Here is a 19653-nt window from a genome sequence, read left to right as displayed (position 1 = left end):
CGATAATCGTAGCGCATGTGACAAAAGCAGGAGAAAAAATCTATCCCTAGAGTGTGCCACAGAGGCAGGGTGGGATTTTGCCTATGACTAAACCAATAGCGATTCAGTCATGCAAACTTAATACACATGGAATCCTCTAGAATTAATGGATGTGGTGTTTTAACCATCCAGTATGATCATTTAACAATGTATTGCCCTCTAATGATTGGTAAGCACACATGAATCAGCTGCTCCATGGAAAGGGAGGCACAAGATAGAACAGAAGCTAGGAAGAAGAGCCTTGGAGCCTCTTTTAACATTTCACGCTTTATGTTCACACTTCTGTAATATGCTCTTTTTCTGAGCGCCTCCAGCTGCACTCCTGCCATCCCATTAATTGCAGTTTCACTGAGAGTTCAGCAACCTGCACAATATAGCTATATCCTCTATAGCTGTCACTCTTCTGCTGAGGTACTTAAAAGGGACGACTTTTTAAAAGCTGGTGTGTGACTTTAGATAAGTAGCAAGCTGCTGAAGTGAGGCTTGCTTTCATCTCGGCACAGCCCGACCATTTTTCACCATCGGAAGTAAAGGCTTCAGAAGATGTGTTAGCCCCCCTGAATACAAATTTCTTGCTTGAAAGGTCAGGTTGGCCTCTAGACATTTTGGCTTGACGTTCCTCATAGATGAACCAATCATCCATGTTATTAAACATGTTGACTGGAAGGGGCAGTTTTGTTTTGTTTTTCCCCAATAAGCCCTCTACACTTACAAAAAAAAAAACAACCGGAGTTGTTTGCCTGAAACTGAAAAAACGTTAACAGCAAATAAACAAATTGTTTTGTCTTTAAGTTTCTGGTTTACATAAAATGGACAAAAAAAAAAGAAAGTACATGGCAATGAATGAAAACGTTGATCCAAAGAGAATTTCATTCCAATGAAACCCAAATAAATCTTACTGGAATGTTTCAATTTTGTTCCACCAGCAATTGAACTTTACGTGAGGTAACAAAATCTGTGTATACTGACTCTACTCAATTTGACTGAATGGAAATGTGCGGCATTATTGTATAGTCCATACAACATACAACTGAGTTTTTGGAGTATAGATCCTCCTTATGTCCCATCTTTGTATCCCCCTCGAAGATGGTGGTAGCTACATCTTCCTGCCAAAACACTTGGAACACACTGACAGTGTAACGGCTTGTGGCAGCGGGAAATAACATGCCATTTCCACAAAGGTCTGAGCTGAATATTGATAAGGATTCCAAAAGCCCTTAGCACTCACCATCTCCCTCCACAAGGACACTAAACTCACCCACGCTGAGAATAAGGCCACAGAAAGCCCCTTCGCTCTTACTCAACCATGAATGGCCTACTTTTTAAAAAACAGAGAAGAAATAAAGCCGTCCTGAGTGAAATATGTCACGATCTTTGTAAATATCTCTCTCGGTATGAGAGAGAATCGCGGGCAATCATCTATCAAGCGCGACCATATGTTGCTTTGGGTGGAGAGGGGACGGGAGCTTACCGCAAAGCCTGACTTATCCGCAGCATTACAGACTCTAAGAAAGGATTTAGTCTTTAATTCTTGATTAGATAGAATGTCTCTACTGAACGAAAGCGGGACGATAGACTGAACAGATACAACCAGCTCAGAGGGAGAAAATACGCTGCGAGCTCGCCACGCTATTACGGTGAACATCAGCACTGGGCACCTACACAATGTGATAGAGCTATTATTAGACATCGTGGATTATCAATGAAAAATTAATCCCCTTTCTCGTCTCCATTCCAGCAGAGAGGATCTCGCTTTTTAGTCTTCCCACGTGTTAATGAACATGTTTCTTTTTCTCTCCATTCTCTTCTCGACAGACCGACGAAGAGTCGCGTTTTCCTCAGAAACAGGAGAAACCCCCTCTGTGAGCGAAACAGTGTTAAAGACGTCGTTTGTTCGCGTTTCAGTCACGAATTTCAGTCAGAAACTCGAAAATCTATGAGGAAATTCGCCCATTCTCCTCCCTCTCCACTCTCCTGTCGAAGACTCTGAGGAAAACTCTCAGAAACAGGAGGAGAGAGCAGCACAGAGCCGGAGACGTGGCTGTTTTTTGGTTTTCAGTCAGAAACACATTAAGAGAGTCATCCTCTGTGAGTTTAAGGGCAGCGCGAGAGGAGAGAGAGGTGATTGTACTGCGCGAGCTCGCTCATGCGTTTCCCGCCCTCCGCTGCTAGCTCGCGCTGAGAGCGCGCGCGCCTCCGCGAGGCTGAGCAGGCAGGTCAGCGCGCGCTCTCCATGGAGCTCTAGTCAGACGGGGACTCGGATGAAAACGGCGCTTCGCTCGTTGGTTCTTGCATTCCAGCCCCCTGACGGTGGGACCCTCAGCACAGCTGCACCCATGACTTTACAGACCTGGCTGCTGTACGGGGTTGGATTCACTTTGGCATCAGCGTTCTTCATCACACACGGTGAGTCAGTGGCTGAAAGCAAAGTTGGGATTTGGGAGTGTGCGGGCAGCCATGTATTTAGCTCTCAGTGGGGAGCGAATGACCCTGGGACCATGGAAACTATGAACGTTTAAATCTAAAAGCTTTTATTATCTAAATGCTTATTTGATAAAGTGAAATATAAAAAAAAAAAAAAAGATTTCCTTTGGGAAAAGCTAGACTTTGATCTAGGTGTACACTCTCACCAAAAAGGTAATTGGACCTGTAACAGTACAGGGTTTTATTAAAAAAAAAAAGAGTGAGTTGTCAGGCTTCTGTCACTCTTAAAAAAGATGGTCATTTAAGGGTTCTTAAGTAAAGGAAATGGTTCTATTTAGAACCTTGAGTCCTATATAGAACGATTTCATGTGTAAATGTAATTTGCATCGTGACTGGGTTCTTCAGATTATTGGAGAATGTGTTGTATATGGTTCTATATAGAACCTTTTTGAAAATGGTTCTAAATAACACAAAAACTGTTCTTCTATTGTTATGATGTCCAGCCTGTAACAATAGAAGAACCCTTTGTGGTGGTATAGAGAACCATTTTCAAAAAGGTTCCATATAGAACCATATACATCACATTCTTCATCAAACTGAAGAACCATTTCAGCATGCAAAGAACCATTTAAGCATGAAACGATTCCATATAGAACTCATGGTCCTAGTAGAACCAATCCCTTTACTAAAGAAACCTGCAATAATGCAAAAGTCAGTAGAGACACCATACAAAGAGAGCAAAAAGAAAATGTGTGTGTGTGTGTGTGTGTGTGTGTGTGTGTAAGAATGATGAAAAAGAAAAACAGCAAAGTGGAACAAATGAATGAATGTATATTACCGAGACTGAAATGCCTTTTTTTCACCTTAAACTAATTTAAACAGTCACACTAAGGACTAGGTCTCTAAAGGACAGTTACTTCAATGGTGACACATGTAGGAGAGAAAATGCTGAAATTTAAGATAAACTGCTGTGTCTAAAACATGATGATTTGTGTTGTAGGTTAACTTACAACGTTTCAGCTCTTAAAACAGCACTACTGACATGCAATGGAATGAGAGTAGTTACCTTGACAATGGCAAGAAAATTAATTCTGTGAAACAAAATTCTGTGAACATTAAGTCCAGACATTGCACTTGTTTTACCTGTACGTATATGCACCTGCACACCCAGACTTCTATTTTCAATCTGCAGCAACTGTACTACATTAAAGACTCTCATTATTCTCATTATGAGAAACATGCTTCTTTGAAGAAAGATAGGTCAATGCCAACATTAAAATTATCTTTCACAATATGCTAAAATGAGAGCCAATTATTCAAATAATGCTGCTGATGTTAATGCTGTTAATGAGGAATTGGAAAACTGAATGAAGTCACATCCATTTTGCCTGCCAAATATAAAAGATGCATCGATCATTCATGACTGAGTAATTCACTGAACTGAGTGCTGAGCTAATGGGGGAATTAAACAGCAATAAACCTCTAAAATGTGCTAGTCATATTGAGAACAGGTCCACAACATCAACTGCTTTGTTATTAATTGACCAAATTGACAAAATCTCCTCTTAGAGAATGCACACATTTTTAAAAAGAGCAACCTTGAATACATCCAACCCTCTAAAGAGATTTCATAAAGTTTATATTACTACATTAGTATGTTCAGGAAAGCTACCTTATTTCCAGGAGTGTATACTTCATGAGACCTGGCTTTAGTTCCCTTAAGGCATTACATTGATTTCAACAGTTTCCCCCCCCCAAGTGATTTTCATAAGAGCATTTGGTAGGGATTAATGGGCTTCTGAAATCTGGCTGAGAGCTTTTGGGTTGGCTATTTAACGGAGTGGCGGGATAGTGCAGCTTGAGTCCCATAGCAGAGCGCTTCAGGGGCAGGGGATGAAGAGGATGTTTTGACAGGCACGGGAGAGGAATATACAAATGTTTACTTCACAAGACTGCAGGAGGTCATTGGCAGGTGCTGAAAGGGCCCAACCACACCAACAATCCTTTTAGGCCTAAAGGAATAATGCTGGTAACCTGCCAGATACTTAAGAAAGTAAAAGTAACCGTGGGAATCTAAGGTGTCTTAGGACTTGGACATTGTGTTCTCCATATCATGTACTAACACACAGTTTTCTCCTCTCTTTGCTTTGCTAATTATATTGGACAATGTACCACAGCAAGCTGATGAAGATAAAAATGTAGAATTGAATGGAAAAACACCAAATTACACTTTCTGTGATGCAACACTGTTTCCAAAAAGGTTGGGGTACTGTGCAATAATGTAAATAAAAACAGACTGCAATGATATGCAAGTCATTTAAACCCTATATTTAAGTGAAAATAGTACAAAGACAACATATCAAATGTTGACAATGACAGATTTTTTAGTTTTTTCAAAATATATATGCCCATTTTGGGTTTGATGCCAGCAACACATTTCAAAAAAGTTGAAACAGGGGCAACAAAAGATAAAAGTAAAAGTAAAATCTCACAGCTAATTAGGTTAACTGGCAACAGGTCAGTAAGATCACTGGGTATAGAACACTCACTCAGAGAGGCTGAGTCTTTCAGGAGAACTATGTAAAAGACAGCAGAGGCAAAAGTGCAACAATTCAGAAGTCAAGTCAAGTCAAGAGGCTTTTATTGTCATTCCATCAATGTACAAGTACACAGTGGAGTGAAATTACGTTCCTCCAAGAACAAGGTGCAACAAGGAACAAAAAGTACAAAGTGCGAACGTGCAGACATAGTGTTCAAACAAAAAATTAAGCTAGAAACAATACAATAAATTTGATAAATTAAACAGACATTAGACACAGTAAACAGACAGGACAGTGCAGCGCCGACACAGCACTCATTTCTGAGCATGAAGTAGTGGAATAAGGTGCAGAGATATTTAACGTGCTGTGATCTGTGAGTTTACGCAGTCAGATAACGTACGTGAGCACAGCAGTTACTGAGGTAGTAAAACAGTGTAAACACAGTATTAGCAGCAATGTTCCAGTGCATCAAAAGAGGTGTGTGTGGGTGTGTGGGTGGGGAGGGGGATTTAGTTCAGTCCTTGTGAATTTAAAAACCTGATTGCTTGAGGAACAAAGCTGTTGCAGAGTCTGGCAGTGATGGCACGGATGCTCCGGTACCTTCTGCCAGACGGCAGCAGTGAAAAAGTCTGTATGAGGGATGGATGGGGTCGTCCACAATGCTGGTGGCTTTCCGGATATAACGTGTGGCGTGATGTCCATGATGGAAGGGAGAGAGACCCCGATGATCCTCTCAGCTGTCCTCACTATACACTGTAGGGTCTTGCGGTCAGAGGCGGTGCAATTCCCAAACCAGGCGTGATGCAGCTGCTCAGGATGCTCTCCACAGTCCCCCTGTAGAACATGGTGAAGATGGGAGGGGGGAGATGAGCCTTCTTCAGTCTCCGCAGGAAGTAGAGGCGCTGCTGGGCTCTCTTGGCTATGGAGTTGGTGTTGAGGGACCAAGTGAGGTTCTCTGTGATGTGGACACCGAGGAACTTGGTGCTCCTGACGATTTCCACAGCAGAGCCAGTGATGTTAAGTGGGCGGTGGTCACCTCGTACTCTCCGGAAATCTCCTTAGTTTTGTCTACATTCAGAGACAGGTTGTTGGTTCCGCACCAGTCTGTTAGCCGCTGCACCTCCTCTCTGTACGCTGCCTCATCATTCTTGCTGATCAGACCCACCACAGTTGTGTCATCAGCAAACTTGATGTGGTTTGAGCTGTACTTTGCAGTACAGTCATGAGTCAGCAAAGTAAACAGCAGCGGACTGAGCAAACAGCCCTGAGGGGCACCGGTGCTCAGTGTGGTGGTGCTGGAGATGTTATTACCTATCCTGACTAACTGAGGTCTCTCAGTCAGGAAATCCAGGACCCAGTTAAAGAGGTAGGTTTTCAGGCCTAGCAGGCTCAGTTTTCCAATCAGCTGCTTGGGGATGATGGTGTTGAATGCTGAACTGAAGTCTATGAACAGCATTCTAACATAGGTGTCTCTATTGTCCAGGTGGGTGAGAGCCAGGTGGAGTGTGGTGGAGATGGCGTCGTCTGTTGAGCAGTTGGGACGATATGCAAATTGCAGTGTGTCCAGTGAAGGAGGGAGCTGGTCTTTAATGTGCCTCATGACAAGCCTCTCAAAGCACTTCATGATGATTGGAGTAAGTGCAACGGGGCGGTAGTCATTGAGGCAGGACACTGGAGACTTCTTCGGCACAGGGATGATGATGGTGGACTTGAAGCACGTTGGAACGACTGCAGTGCTCAGAGAGATGTTGAATATGTCCGTGAGAACATCAGCCAGCTGTACGGCACAACGGTCTCTGAGCACTCTGCCCGGTATGCTGTCAGATTCTGGTGCTTTCCATGGGTTGACTCTGTGTAGAGTTCTCCGCACATCAGCTGTGGACAGACACAGTACCTGTTCACTTGGAGGAGGAGTGGTTTTCCTCGCCGTCGTGCCGTTCTGTGCTTAAAACCGAGCATAGAAGTTATTTAGCGCGTCTGGAAGGGAGGCATCACTGTCACAAGCAGGTGGAGGTGATTTGTAGTTGGTGATGGCCTGGATGCCATGCCACATGTGCCGTGTGTCAGCAGAATGACGTCTCTCAATGTAAAGGAACGTGAACTTCACCATACAGTATATAATATCATTAAAAGATTGTGAGAATCTGGAGAAATCTCTGTATGTAAGGGACAAGGCCAAAAACCGATATTGGCTGGCTGTGATCTTTGGGCTCTCAGGCAGCACTGCATTAAAAACAGACACGATTCTGTAGTGGAAATCACCGCATGGGTTCAGGAACACTTCTGAAAACTACTGTGAACACAGTATATTGCAGCATCCACAAAGGCTAGTTAAAACTCTGCCATGCAAAGAAGAAACTATATATAAAAAGTATCCAGAAATCCTGCCTTTGCTAGGCCCATTTAAGATTAAGGACTGAGGTGAAAAGTGTCCTGTGGTCTGAGAAAAATTTTAATTCTTTTTGGAAATCATGGATGCTGCATCCTCCGGGCTAAAGAGGAGAGGGGCCATCTGGCTTGTTATCAGCACACAGTTCGAAAGCCAGCACCTGTGATGAAATGGGGGTGCATTACTGCACATGACATGGGTGACCTGCACATCTGTGATGGCACCATTAATGCTGAATGATGTATACAGGTTTTGGAGCAAAATATGCTGCGATCCAGATTACGTCTTTTTCAGGGAAGGCCTTGCTTATTTCAGAAAGACAATGCCAAACCACATGGAAAATACAGAAATTGGTCTGCTTAGTTCCCGAACGCTTACAGAGTGTTATTAAAAGAAGAGATGATGCAACACAGTGGTGAACATGCCCCTGTCCCAACTTTTTTGAAATGTGTTGCTGGCATTAAATTCAAATATTAATTCATTCGTATTTTTCTAAAAAACAATAAAAAATACAGAATTTTAACATCTGATATGTTGTCTTTGTACTATTTTTAATTAAATATAGGGTTTAAATGATTTGCACATCATTACATTCTGTTTTCATTTACATTTTGCACAGCGTCCCAACTTTTTTGCAAATGGGGTTGTATGATAGATCCCAAAAGGCAAAATAGAGAAGATCACAAATTGAGATTCAAAGAGAAAGATTGTAAAACAAAAAAGTGCTGTTCAGAATTACAGGAATATAAAAAGGAAATATGATTAAGAAATTGCATAAAAAAGCAGAAAAAAAACACAGGTCAACACATTCACACAAACACACATAACCACCCATACAAAGACATAAAGGGGAATTCCATTTTTTTAAATTCCTGTTTAATTTAACTGTTAAGATGTAAAAAGGTCATTCAGAGTGGTTTAATGTATAATGTATATATGTACGGTAATTTTGAAATTTTTGGTTCTCTCTGAGGTTTTTGCCTGAAACGTATTTTTTTAAATCCATTCATGGTGGAGAGGTACATGCAGGGTATTGTTGGCAAAATAGTCCCCCCGAGAAAGATTTCCCACAATTTTACCATTGTTAGCATTATATATAAAAACTCAAGAATACGTTCACTAGTAGTTTTACATAATAAATAAAATGGCTATATTTGTGTTGTAATCATCACAACCCCTGATTCCTGACACCACCATTTGTAAAAAACAAAGATCTGTCATGAGTCTCAAATGAGCATCCTGATCAGTCACTTTCAGTCAGGTCCTAGGCCTCGAAGGTCCCCAGATGATCTTAACAAAGTCATCTTTCATGTAGTTCTACAATGATGGACACATACAGTTCAAGTTCCACTATCATAAGCCGAGCCACCATGTCTGATAGGATAGTTTAGAGGTTGGCATAAACAAGTTTACATCTCGTCACAAAAACCTCACACAAGTATACTACATGCCTTATAGAGGCACAAAAAACATATATATTCCTGGGTGTACAAAAATATTCGTTGGACAAATATTCTATTATACTATCCCAGGGTACTTATGTTGTGGCGTTATGGAGGTTAGTTTCCACATAGACTATTTAATTAAGGTTCCATAAATGGTTCTTGGCTTAAATGTTCTTCACACTCACATACCTCATTCACAAAAATGCTTCTTCGAATAACCGTGCATTGAAAGGTCCCTTAAGGAAACAAAAGTGGTTCTTCCCTATTATGTGATAGCACCTTGGAGAGCTGAGGTTCTTACATACCATCTTTCATGTGAAATACACAACAAATGCCACCACATCCCTTTAAACTACCCCTACACAGTACTGTCGAGCAACTCAGTGCTGCGTAGTGAAAAAACTTCCATAATATGTTTTCATAAAGTCAATCAGTTATATTGTTAAACTCATTAAACCCTTCCAAGAGAAGTCTGTACTCAAATCATAGTTGAGTGATGTTTTTGAGCTAATATGATTAATTAAAAAGCAAATCGGGACAAGGTCTAGGCTGTATACTTTGTTCTACAATATTACCTAGTTATTTTTTTTCATGATACTTTTCTGTAAATTATTCTCTATGCTATTATAAGCTTCTTGCTTCAATGTTGTAAAAGATACTAGATGCAGGACCACAATTTAGGAACACCAAAATGCTGAAATTGGTACTACTATTGGTACTACTTTCAGTTTCTAAAAATAGCCCAAAACAAATCTATCTTGGATAAACAGGTGTGTTTTTCAGCAATTTACTGTAATTCTCTGAACTATACATAGCTTGGACTTAAAACTTAGATATGGGCACATCACGTGTTTGAGTGGTATTTGTTTCATGAGTAGTTGATATATCAAGAGTCTTTTGGATGGAAATGGGATAATATGTAAGAAATGAGAAGTTCAACAGTTTTACAAGCATGTAACACTAGAACAGTCTCAGTGACTCTGGTCTCATTCCAGGGTCATTACTCTGAAAATGTGGTAATTTCATGCTTACAAATTTGATTGATGCCTCTGCCCATGTGCTGATTGTATGGAGAAACTGCTGTATAGGCTGGTCGGAACAATTCTGAGATAAGGACTTGGATATGAGGAGCTGAGCCTGCATCATCATAAAGACTTCTACTTGTAGCTCAGGAGAAAAGATATTTGTCATTTTAAGATCTAATCAATGTATTTGATATGTATTAGGTATGTAATGAATGTAAATGCTTTGCATTTGCTGTTAACTGCAAAGATGGCACATTCAATCAACAAGGAGACAAGAGTGAAGATTATACATGCTCAGATTCTCACATTTTGCATAATGACCATTAGAGCAGAACAAAAGGATTTTGTTTTTAATGGAAACTATAGGTTTTCGTTTGTCAATGGAGAAAATAAGGAGGTCTGAGCAAACCAAATATATTGCAAAAATATATCGTAGCATTTTCAAATAGTCTAAATATCTTGTATTTCTCATTTTGAGATCTTTTATTCAACTTTATGTTGCATTTTGTCTAGTAAAAGTGCCTTATTTAATTGGCAGATAATTTTGCTTGTTTTCAGAAATGATGCCTGCTGAATGATCAAGTTGTATGATCAAAATGCGAAATATTGCATACATATACTAAGTATAAGATACTAAAACATCATTCTGTGCAGAGCAGTAGTTCATCTGAAATGAATCCTTGAGATTTTGCAGTTAGAGCTAGAGTGCTGGATCATATCTAGTGGTCAATTTCTGGAATAAAATAATTTCAGGAGGGAAAGGGGAAGCTGATGCAAAGGCAGTGCAACTAAATAGTTTTACTGTTATACTGTAATATTCATGTGGTTCTGTTACAGTGAGAACTGTTACTTGTGAAGCCTCTTTGAGGCCTTTTTTCCTTGTTCATGAGCAGATTCTATATGCCTTTATCTCAATTTCCATACTCTTCTTGCTTCTTCACTCGTATGTCAGAGAGAACAGAAAAACTACACAATTCCACACATTTTCCATTCAGTTTTACACTTTTGTACATGCAAATGCACTTATTCAAAATAAACTTCTGTGTTCTTTTTAAAGTCCATGGACTGCAGTGCTATGGCTGTAATGTTATCCATGGGCAGAGGTATGTGGATGTGGGCTGCTCCAACCCTGAGGTTATCACCTGTACTCATTCCCACAAAGGCTTTAAGCACCGCTTCTGCATCAAGACAGAGAGCAGTAAGTACTTTTTACAGTTCATAGTAATATTGATCTAAAGACAAACGATCTGAACAGAGATATAGCAGAAAAGTCCATCCATCAAATAGTATTAAAATAGTATTACTATTTAAATAGTATTTTAGTATAAGGTTTGCTGATTGTCAACAGTTTCCTTGACAGTTCACCATCCTGAAAATTCAAGAAAATCTGTTTATTTCACTGTGTGTCAGTTGTCTGCAAGACGTCATGTGAATCAATCTGTAGTGACCTACATCTGCATGTACTGCAAATCCTCGATCTTAATCTTCAGTCTAGGGGCATGTTTATCCATTCTACATAAAATTAGCACATACAGCCTCCTTGTTAATCCTAATCTTAAAGACTATACATCTGTACTATATGATGTTATAATCCCTGTTCTCGATGTCCACAGCTCTTTATCTGTAACAGACACTACAGATAAGACAATGGGTATAACAGGCCTTGTAGAACTCACATCCCATTAGAAACAAACAGAATGATCACCTTAATTTGCCATTACGGCATTAAACTCATGAGCTCATAAAGTATATGCCAAATTCATCCCCGATCCACTAATCTTTCTGCATGGGTGCAGAACCTCAAAAGACTTACATAGTCAATAATGAATCATGCTGACGTGCACCCAAGACGCAGCGTCAATCTTGTAGACATTTGGAGAGCTGGATGTGTTTGGCAATCGGCTGAGGTAGCACTGTTTTCTACCGGCTCAGGGAAATAACAGGGTCAGAGACTGCTGATGACAGTTCGTCAGTAAGTACGTAGACTGACATGTCGGACAAGGCTGCTTTGAGCTAGCAGCAGGACGCCTTTGAACACTGTCTTGGGTTTGATCTGGACCTGCACACTGTCTTAATCCCAACAAAGGAGCGTTTCGCTCCTGCTAGGGGCCAGTTGCGTAACATGCTTAGCCGCCTACACTCCTTTGTCCTCCATTACCACGAAAGGTTGGACTATCACCATGCTTCCTGGACATTGTGTATTAATACAAACTGCACTTCTTAGAAAAAGGGGTCTGAAAGCAATTACTAGCAACTATCTCAGCAGAAAGTGAACCAGGATAGTGGAAATGTCACATTTTGATCTACCTTGATATTACTTCATTGCCTAGTCTAGCTTGAGTTTTCAAGGATGTATCTGTAATGTTTGTCTTGGTTGCTGTCAGAACTAAGGTCAAGTAGAGCTACAGAAGTGCCCATATTATGGAAAACCAAGTTGTCTATGCTTTTTTTAAATAAATGATTTTGATGTAGTATGTAAACACTGTTAAAGTTTCAAAATATACCACTAACTTCCCAGTCCATGTGCAAATTCACCTTTCATGTTTATGTGAACTCCAAATAATATATACACCAATCAGGCATAACATTATGACCACTTCCTTGTTTCTATGCTCATTGTCCATTTTATCAGCTCCACTTACTATATAGGTGCACTTTGTAGTTCTACAATTACAGACTGTAGTCCATCTGTTTCTCTGCATACTTTGTTAGCCCCCTTTTACCCTGTTCTTCAGTAGTCGGGACCCCCATGGACCCTCACAGAGCAGGTACTATTTGGGGGGTGGATCATTCTCAGCACTGGAGTAACACTGATGTGGTGGTGGTGGTGTGTTAGTGTGTGTTGCGCTGGTACGAGTGGATCAGACACAGCAGTGCTGCTGGAGTTTTTAAACACTGTGTCCACTCACTGTCCACTCTATTAGACACTCCTACCTTGTCAGTCCACCTTGTAGATGTAAAGTCAGAGACGACAGCTCATCTGCTGCTGCACAGTTGGTGTTGGTCATCCTCTAGTTCTTCATCAGTGGTCACAGGATGCTGTTGGCTGGGTATTTTTGGTTGGTGGACTATTCTCAGTCCAGCAGTGATATTGAGGTGTTGAAAAATTCCAACAGCACTGCTGTGTCTGATCCACTCAGACCAGCGCAACACATACTAACACACCCTCACCACCTCAGTGTTACTGCAGTGCTGAGAATGATCCACCACCCTAAAACACCTGCTCTGTGAGGGTCCATTGGGGGTCCTGACCACTGAAGAACAGGGTAAAAGGGGGCTAACAAAGTATGCAGAGAAGATTGTAGAACTACAAAATGCACCTATATGGTAAGTGGAGCTGATAAAATGGACAATGAGCGTAGAAACAAGGAGGTGGTCATAATGGTATGCCTGATTGGTGTACATACCTGTGTATTCAGCCTATAGAAGCTTAGCTCTGCCCGTTAACACTGAAGTTGTGTACTGAAGTGTTTCAGCCTTTTTTTAAATGAAGCACAGGGCAGCCAATCAGAACAGAGCTCCACAATACAGGGCAACCGATCAGAACAGAGCTCTTTTACAAATATCAGTCTTGAAGGCACCATAAAAGAATAGGCTGTTTAAATCTAATGGATATAGAGAGGTTGGAACATGGTTGTGTATCAATGAGTTATGACTGTTCTTAGTACCTAAATCCACATAAATGATATAAGTGGACCTCAGAGGAAAAAATAAAATTCAGTTACTTTATCATTTCATTCAACCAACTGAAGTGAATTGAACTGAGATGCCACCGACATGTCAAAGTCTACCAACAAATCAAATCACAAAAAGGCCAACATGTCATTTGAATTGTTATAATAATTTTAATATTCAAAAAAACGTTTTTGATTGTAAATATGTGATGACAATGACTGCTTTACTGTGTAAAGTAGCTGAAATAGCCTTTGTTTCCAGGTGACTGGTTTGCCTGGACTCTTTAAAATTCATCATAAGAACTCATAATGAGAGCAGGTGATGACTATTCAAGGATTCCTTGAATTTCACCTTGACTTCCAGGCAATTGTTGTCCACCTGGACTTGCAATAGGAATGACTCATTCATCTTTCTCTTTGGAGTAGGCAAGAGAATGCTTTGTTCAAGCTTGCTGAATATGGACAATTGGGCATGGATTTAAAACAAGAGATTGCATTGCTACATTAAACAGATAACCACTGTAAATATATGCATAAGTGTATTTTGTCTGTGAAAAGAGACAGCCTGAGCCTTTCTGATGAAACCTAAGAAGAAGAGCTATGGGAAAGCAGTTTGAATTGGAGATGCTGACAATATTTGATATTGAAATCTATTAGCTGATACCAGTTGGATATTTTTCATTAAAAATACTAAGCTTGAAATGAGCTTCTTTAATTGAATCTTTAATTGAAGCACTTCATTTGAGACGTGCATCTAAAACTACTCAAAAACGCTACTACCCCACAGGAAGAAATGCACAGCTTACAACATCAACATCAACTAACAACATCAACTCCAATTTCCGATGCAGTAGTTTCTGCTGATCTTGGCCTGATACTGATACGGGATTAGATCGGTGCCATCTTTAGTTTGAATGGAAAACAGAATTTAGAGGCTGGCATACTCTTGCATCCCTCCCTTTTCGTTTCTGAAGTACTGGCGATGTCATTTGTAGACTAATGTCAGCATTCTTAAAGGGGAAAGGGGAAAATTCCACTGATATTTCAAAACTTTTGCTTAATTCAATGGTTAATAAATAAACAAACAAAGTGGTTTGATGTGAAATGCTCTGTTCTAATAAGCAACTTACCGAGTCAGAAATGTTCATAGTGGTCATGATAGGAATCAGACATCTGAAGGGTTTAATATCTCTGAAAGCACCATCACAGCAAGTTATTACATGACATGGTTGTGAATACACTTCCTGATGCCTGAGACATTTTTAATGATAGTTTTGAGACACGATTTTGGCCTAAAAGTCATGGTAGATGGGGTACATGCAAGATGTTTGTAAAGCAAAACAGTCCCCTTATTTTTTCTGATTTATCACTATTTTACCCTTATCAACATTACATATACACCACTGTAGAGAAATGCAAGTCAGTAAGTTTCTCTGCAATGAAATATTTCACATCAAACTACTCTGAATGACTTTTCTTACATCTTAACTGCTGAATTTCCTTTAAAGTCAACAACAATAGGACATTGTAATGAATATCCCTTCTGTACCATGATTTCCAAGTAAAACACAGCATGAGGGAGGGTCTTTCAGTTATTTGATCATTTTGCTCAGTGAAAGGTGGTGTGGTGGGAGTAGAAGGTGAAACATGATACTGGTTAATATTGTTTTTCCCTGCTTGCTTCTGCTTGGTAACGTAGTCAGAAAATCTAACAAAAACAAGAATTTTGTCTTTTAAATGATATGAGGAATTGTGCATAACATAACCAGGCACATGAACTACCAGAGGTCAGTTTTGATTGCATATTGACTTTAACACTTGCTCTCTTTCCCTGCCTCCACAGCGGCTCTGGGCATTGTCCTGACTAGTGGCTGCGCTACCTCCCGCCACTGCCAACAACAGGAGCTGCCCGGAGTGAGCATCCACTGCTGCGATTCTGACTTGTGTAACGGCGCCCCCTCCCGACACCCAGGCTTACTGCATTACATCTGCCTGCTGGTCAGCCTAACCATGGTGTGGATGCAACTGTGATGAGGATATTGCCTGAGGATGACAGGACCTGTTTACAACCATTCCCTGGAAATAGTATCAGTGGCAGTTCAATGGAAAACAAAATTTTCTCATGTTTTGTCCTTCTATATTTATGCTTTGAATAACGTGTCATTATATTGCATTTCCACTGCCAGTCAGGAAAGGAATTGAATTACATGAGGAAGGGCAGAATTCATATTCCACATGAAAACAAGTTTAATTTTTTTTTCAAATTTAGTTGCACTATCAGAAGATGGTTGGACAACTCAGATCAACCATCATTTCTTGAGACAAATCTGGACCTCCAGTATGGGAAGGGGGGAGGGGTGTGTGGTGCAGTACAGGACAGTGGAAAAGTTTTGTGCTTTTTGTAAATAACTGTGTTCTGGTCATTGTAACCATTATTTGCTTATCATTACTGATGTGCAATTGCTCTTACGAACATGAATAAGGTCTGTTTCTAAAGCCGTGTGATCAGATGTCATTTGCCAGTCATGTTCTTGCATGGACTACATTTTCTATCATCATGTGGTTTTTCAAATATTTTGAATTTTCTTCATATACAGATAGTCCTTTTTGGGCTGATACTAAGTCCCATGTATTGCATGAATTTGTTGTTGTTTTATGACTGTATATAAATGAAGAGATCTTTAAAATTACTACAGTTAAATACAATTATTATTAAAGAATTTTAAAGGAAAGTGGGTCATTGTTTGTATCATTAATTCAAGACACCCAGAAAGTTCAAATTCAGGCAATGACTTTGATTTGCTTGTATCATTCTTCCAAAGTTGTTTAAAGTCACAGTTGAAAACCCATTTTGGACTTCTAACTGACTTGGACTTTAGACTAAAATCCTTTTGCTTCAATTAACCTATACCTTAATTATCATTCTTTTATTAAAAGAAATTATTAAACATAATATAATAAGAACTGTCACTACCAATACAATAATAACAGCTCCAGAACTTTACCAGATGTTTTGCTAGTGACAATTTTAGCAAATTTTGAGCATAACTCAAAAATGCTAGTCAGTACATGAGTTGCAAACACAGCTTTGAACAGTTGTACACACATAAAATCATAATATTTTTTCATTAAAACACAAAAAGTTGATTGCAGAAAATATGTTTCGGTACTGACAATTCATAGGCTACACCATGATTTTCAGACTTTGGGACACATTTACTTAAAAATATGGGATTAAATTGCTCATCCTGTGGCCATGAGGGACAGGGATGCAGTCTCTCTTCCTGTACTAAAATGCTCTATAGGATTCTATTAGTTTGTTAGCGTTAAGCAAACAGTGATCTGCATTATTGTGTTTTGGCCATTCAAGATTAAACACAGACAATTGAAGCTTCTAAAATATATTCCATGTTTTACTTTAAGTTTGTGACAGACATATTAGCATATATCTTACCTTGTAACAGTTTTTCAGTGACCGTTTTATAGAGAGGCTAGTACAGAGTTGCTGCTGTGGTATTCCATTTCTAACAGCCCACTAAATAAGGCCGCCCCTACTATCCACTGTCAGTGAAGGTATGTAGGACTTCAAAAAGGCCTAGAGTGCTGTCTTATCTCATAAAATTGGTCTCACCTATTGGAAATCGAAATGTGGTTGATTGATACCACTGTCAGTTTGAAATTATGCTGGTGATTAATCTATGGCATTAGAACTTTGCTTCAGCTCTTGAAGGAAAGTTGGATTAGGTAGATATACCTAGATACCACAGAGACAAATAATTCCTGATTGGCTGGATGTTTCAAGAATATAACCCTTCTGTTTCCATCAAAAATTTAATAATGAATCAAGAATACTTGTGGTGTTTAAATACAAGCATGATTATGTTGCATAAACATGAAAAAAAAATTTTACATGTATTTTCTGCTCCAAGAAATCATTAGGCCAGCTCTGAAGGCCTACACAGCCCTGATGGGTTCCGCTCTGGTGATTTCTCATTGAGATTCAAATGAACTGATGTTCTAACTGTACAGCAGGAACAGTGATGTAAAGTGTTTTCAGGTGTTAGTTTATGTTAGCGTTGGGCAGTATTAATCAAATTCAACATCACAATATTTTCCGATATGTATCCTGTTAAGATTATATTTAAATTTGCATCAATGAAGTTCATCAGCTCATGTGTCCTGATTGCTGCTGCTGTATGGTAACAAAATGTCTTACAGCCTTGACATAGCTTGTTTTAATTAGACTGGACCAAAGGGAACCTTACACAGTTGCATTAATATGAACCATTCACAGAAAGTAAACTTTCTATTTATTTAGTTTTTTACAGATTTTACAAATACAGCACCCAGTAAATGACACTCATTGCAGTTAAAGGGGATTTCTTACAAATCTTTTACATATGCTGCTTAATTAAATTGTTTTAAATAAATAAATAAATGGTGCACTATGAAGAAGCTTACAGATGTGGATTTCTTTACAGTGGTAGTAACAGAATCCAGGGGTCTACAACACAAGGTTTATTTATTATCCATAATGACCAGTGAACCTACACGTCTTTTTATGTAATGTTGATAATGATACAAGAGGGGGAAATCTGAAAAAATAAGGGCTCTTTGGGGACTATTTTTTAACTTGCTTGCATGTATGCTTTCGCCATTAATAGATTTTTTTAAATATCTTTTAGGCCAAAAGCTTAACTCAAAATTCTTTTAATGCATATGTCAGGCATCAAGCAGTGTATTCATAACCATTTCATGTAATGAGTTTAGGTGTTGGAGCTTTTAGAGGCATTAAATGTTTCAGACGCCTGGTTTCTATCACTACCACTGTGACCAATGTAGTCATTTTCTCTAGAATGTATTAGATTATAGAATGAGTATTTCACATCAAACCTCTTTAAATGACTCTTTTTACATCATAATCATTTATTTATGAAGAAATTTAGAAAAATTTGTGGAATTTGCATTTAACTGTAAGCGTAATGTGAAATGTGTAAAGTGCAAAAAGTAGAGTATGACTGCTAGGTTAACAGGAACACTGCTGTTTTTGGAGTCATAGATGTCATGCCCATTAGCTATCAAATATACTGCAAAAACTGAAAAGCAACATCACAGAGTGTCAATACTGTACACCATTATAGATGATATATTGGTTAGCACTATAGTTTGAGACAAATAATTGAAAGTCAATTAATAAAAAGTCTTCATCAGGCCAAAGCCCAAGGACCCTGAAGAGGTGGAACAGCCATATTCTGGATGGAGGAAATCACTGGAGGATGTGTATTTGTTTTCAAGATAAAAGTTATTCTGACCTTTAAAACACAAGTGGTGACTTTTTCCATTACAAAACAACATGAATAATTAACCACCACATATAGATTTGGCCTACTTGCTATTTTAGTTGCTACTGATACCCAACCTTTAACTAATGAGTTCAGAGGTTGTGGGTGAGCGGAAGGTCCCAAATCATGAAAAATCGTCCTCTCACTTTTTAAAATAACAGAGTTTAATGTAGTATCTAAACATTATTAAAGTTTCAAAATGCAGTATTCACTCCCCAGTCAGTACAGTCTATGTATGGAAAATAAGCTGCACAACCACTGTTTTGAATTCATTGTTTTTGTGATGTCATGAAACCCAACATATTTACATATATCCTCCTATTCAGCCTACAGCACTTTAGCCCCGCCCCATTCTCAGTGAAGTTATAAGGAGTATTTCAGCGTGGACTGCTTATTGAATGAGGCACAACACAGGGCAGCAAATTAGAATAGAGCTCTTTTATATATATGAAGACCGAATAACAAAAAGGTCTTTTAAGTTGTGAGGGATATTGAAAGGTAATTAATTGACTGTATCTCGTACATAAACCCACAAAACATTTTCTAAACAAATGTTTAGAAAATAAGTCCATTAAATCACAGTTTTGCCTAACAAACATACAGAAATACCTACTTTATCTTTTCAAGCAATATTATTTTTGTAACAACTGGCCTCCTGTCTCCAGGCTGTGATTTCTGAAATCGATCGATATGGATGTATCTTCATTCTAAACTTTATCAATCCACAACGCGTAAAATTATTGTAACTATTTCAACAGAAGATTATAACGCTAAA

General features: G+C 39.1%; 1 protein-coding gene across 1 annotated transcript; it reads left to right on the top strand.

Moving 5' to 3' along the window:
- The first annotated feature begins 2255 nt into the window (after positions 1 to 2255).
- On the top strand, positions 2256 to 16226 carry LOC118815027. Its single transcript, XM_036580959.1, has 3 exons — positions 2256 to 2445; positions 10920 to 11060; positions 15380 to 16226. Exons 1-3 carry the CDS (start codon positions 2301 to 2303, stop codon positions 15565 to 15567), a joined length of 474 nt encoding a protein of 157 aa, XP_036436852.1. The 5' UTR covers positions 2256 to 2300; the 3' UTR covers positions 15568 to 16226.
- Positions 16227 to 19653: the final 3427 nt, after the last annotated feature.

Source organism: Colossoma macropomum, unplaced genomic scaffold (assembly GCF_904425465.1).
Source record: "Colossoma macropomum unplaced genomic scaffold, Colossoma_macropomum, whole genome shotgun sequence".
Taxonomy (NCBI): domain Eukaryota; kingdom Metazoa; phylum Chordata; class Actinopteri; order Characiformes; family Serrasalmidae; genus Colossoma; species Colossoma macropomum.
Note: the sequence above shows the minus strand (reverse complement) of the source record. Positions and strands in the feature narration are given on the sequence as shown.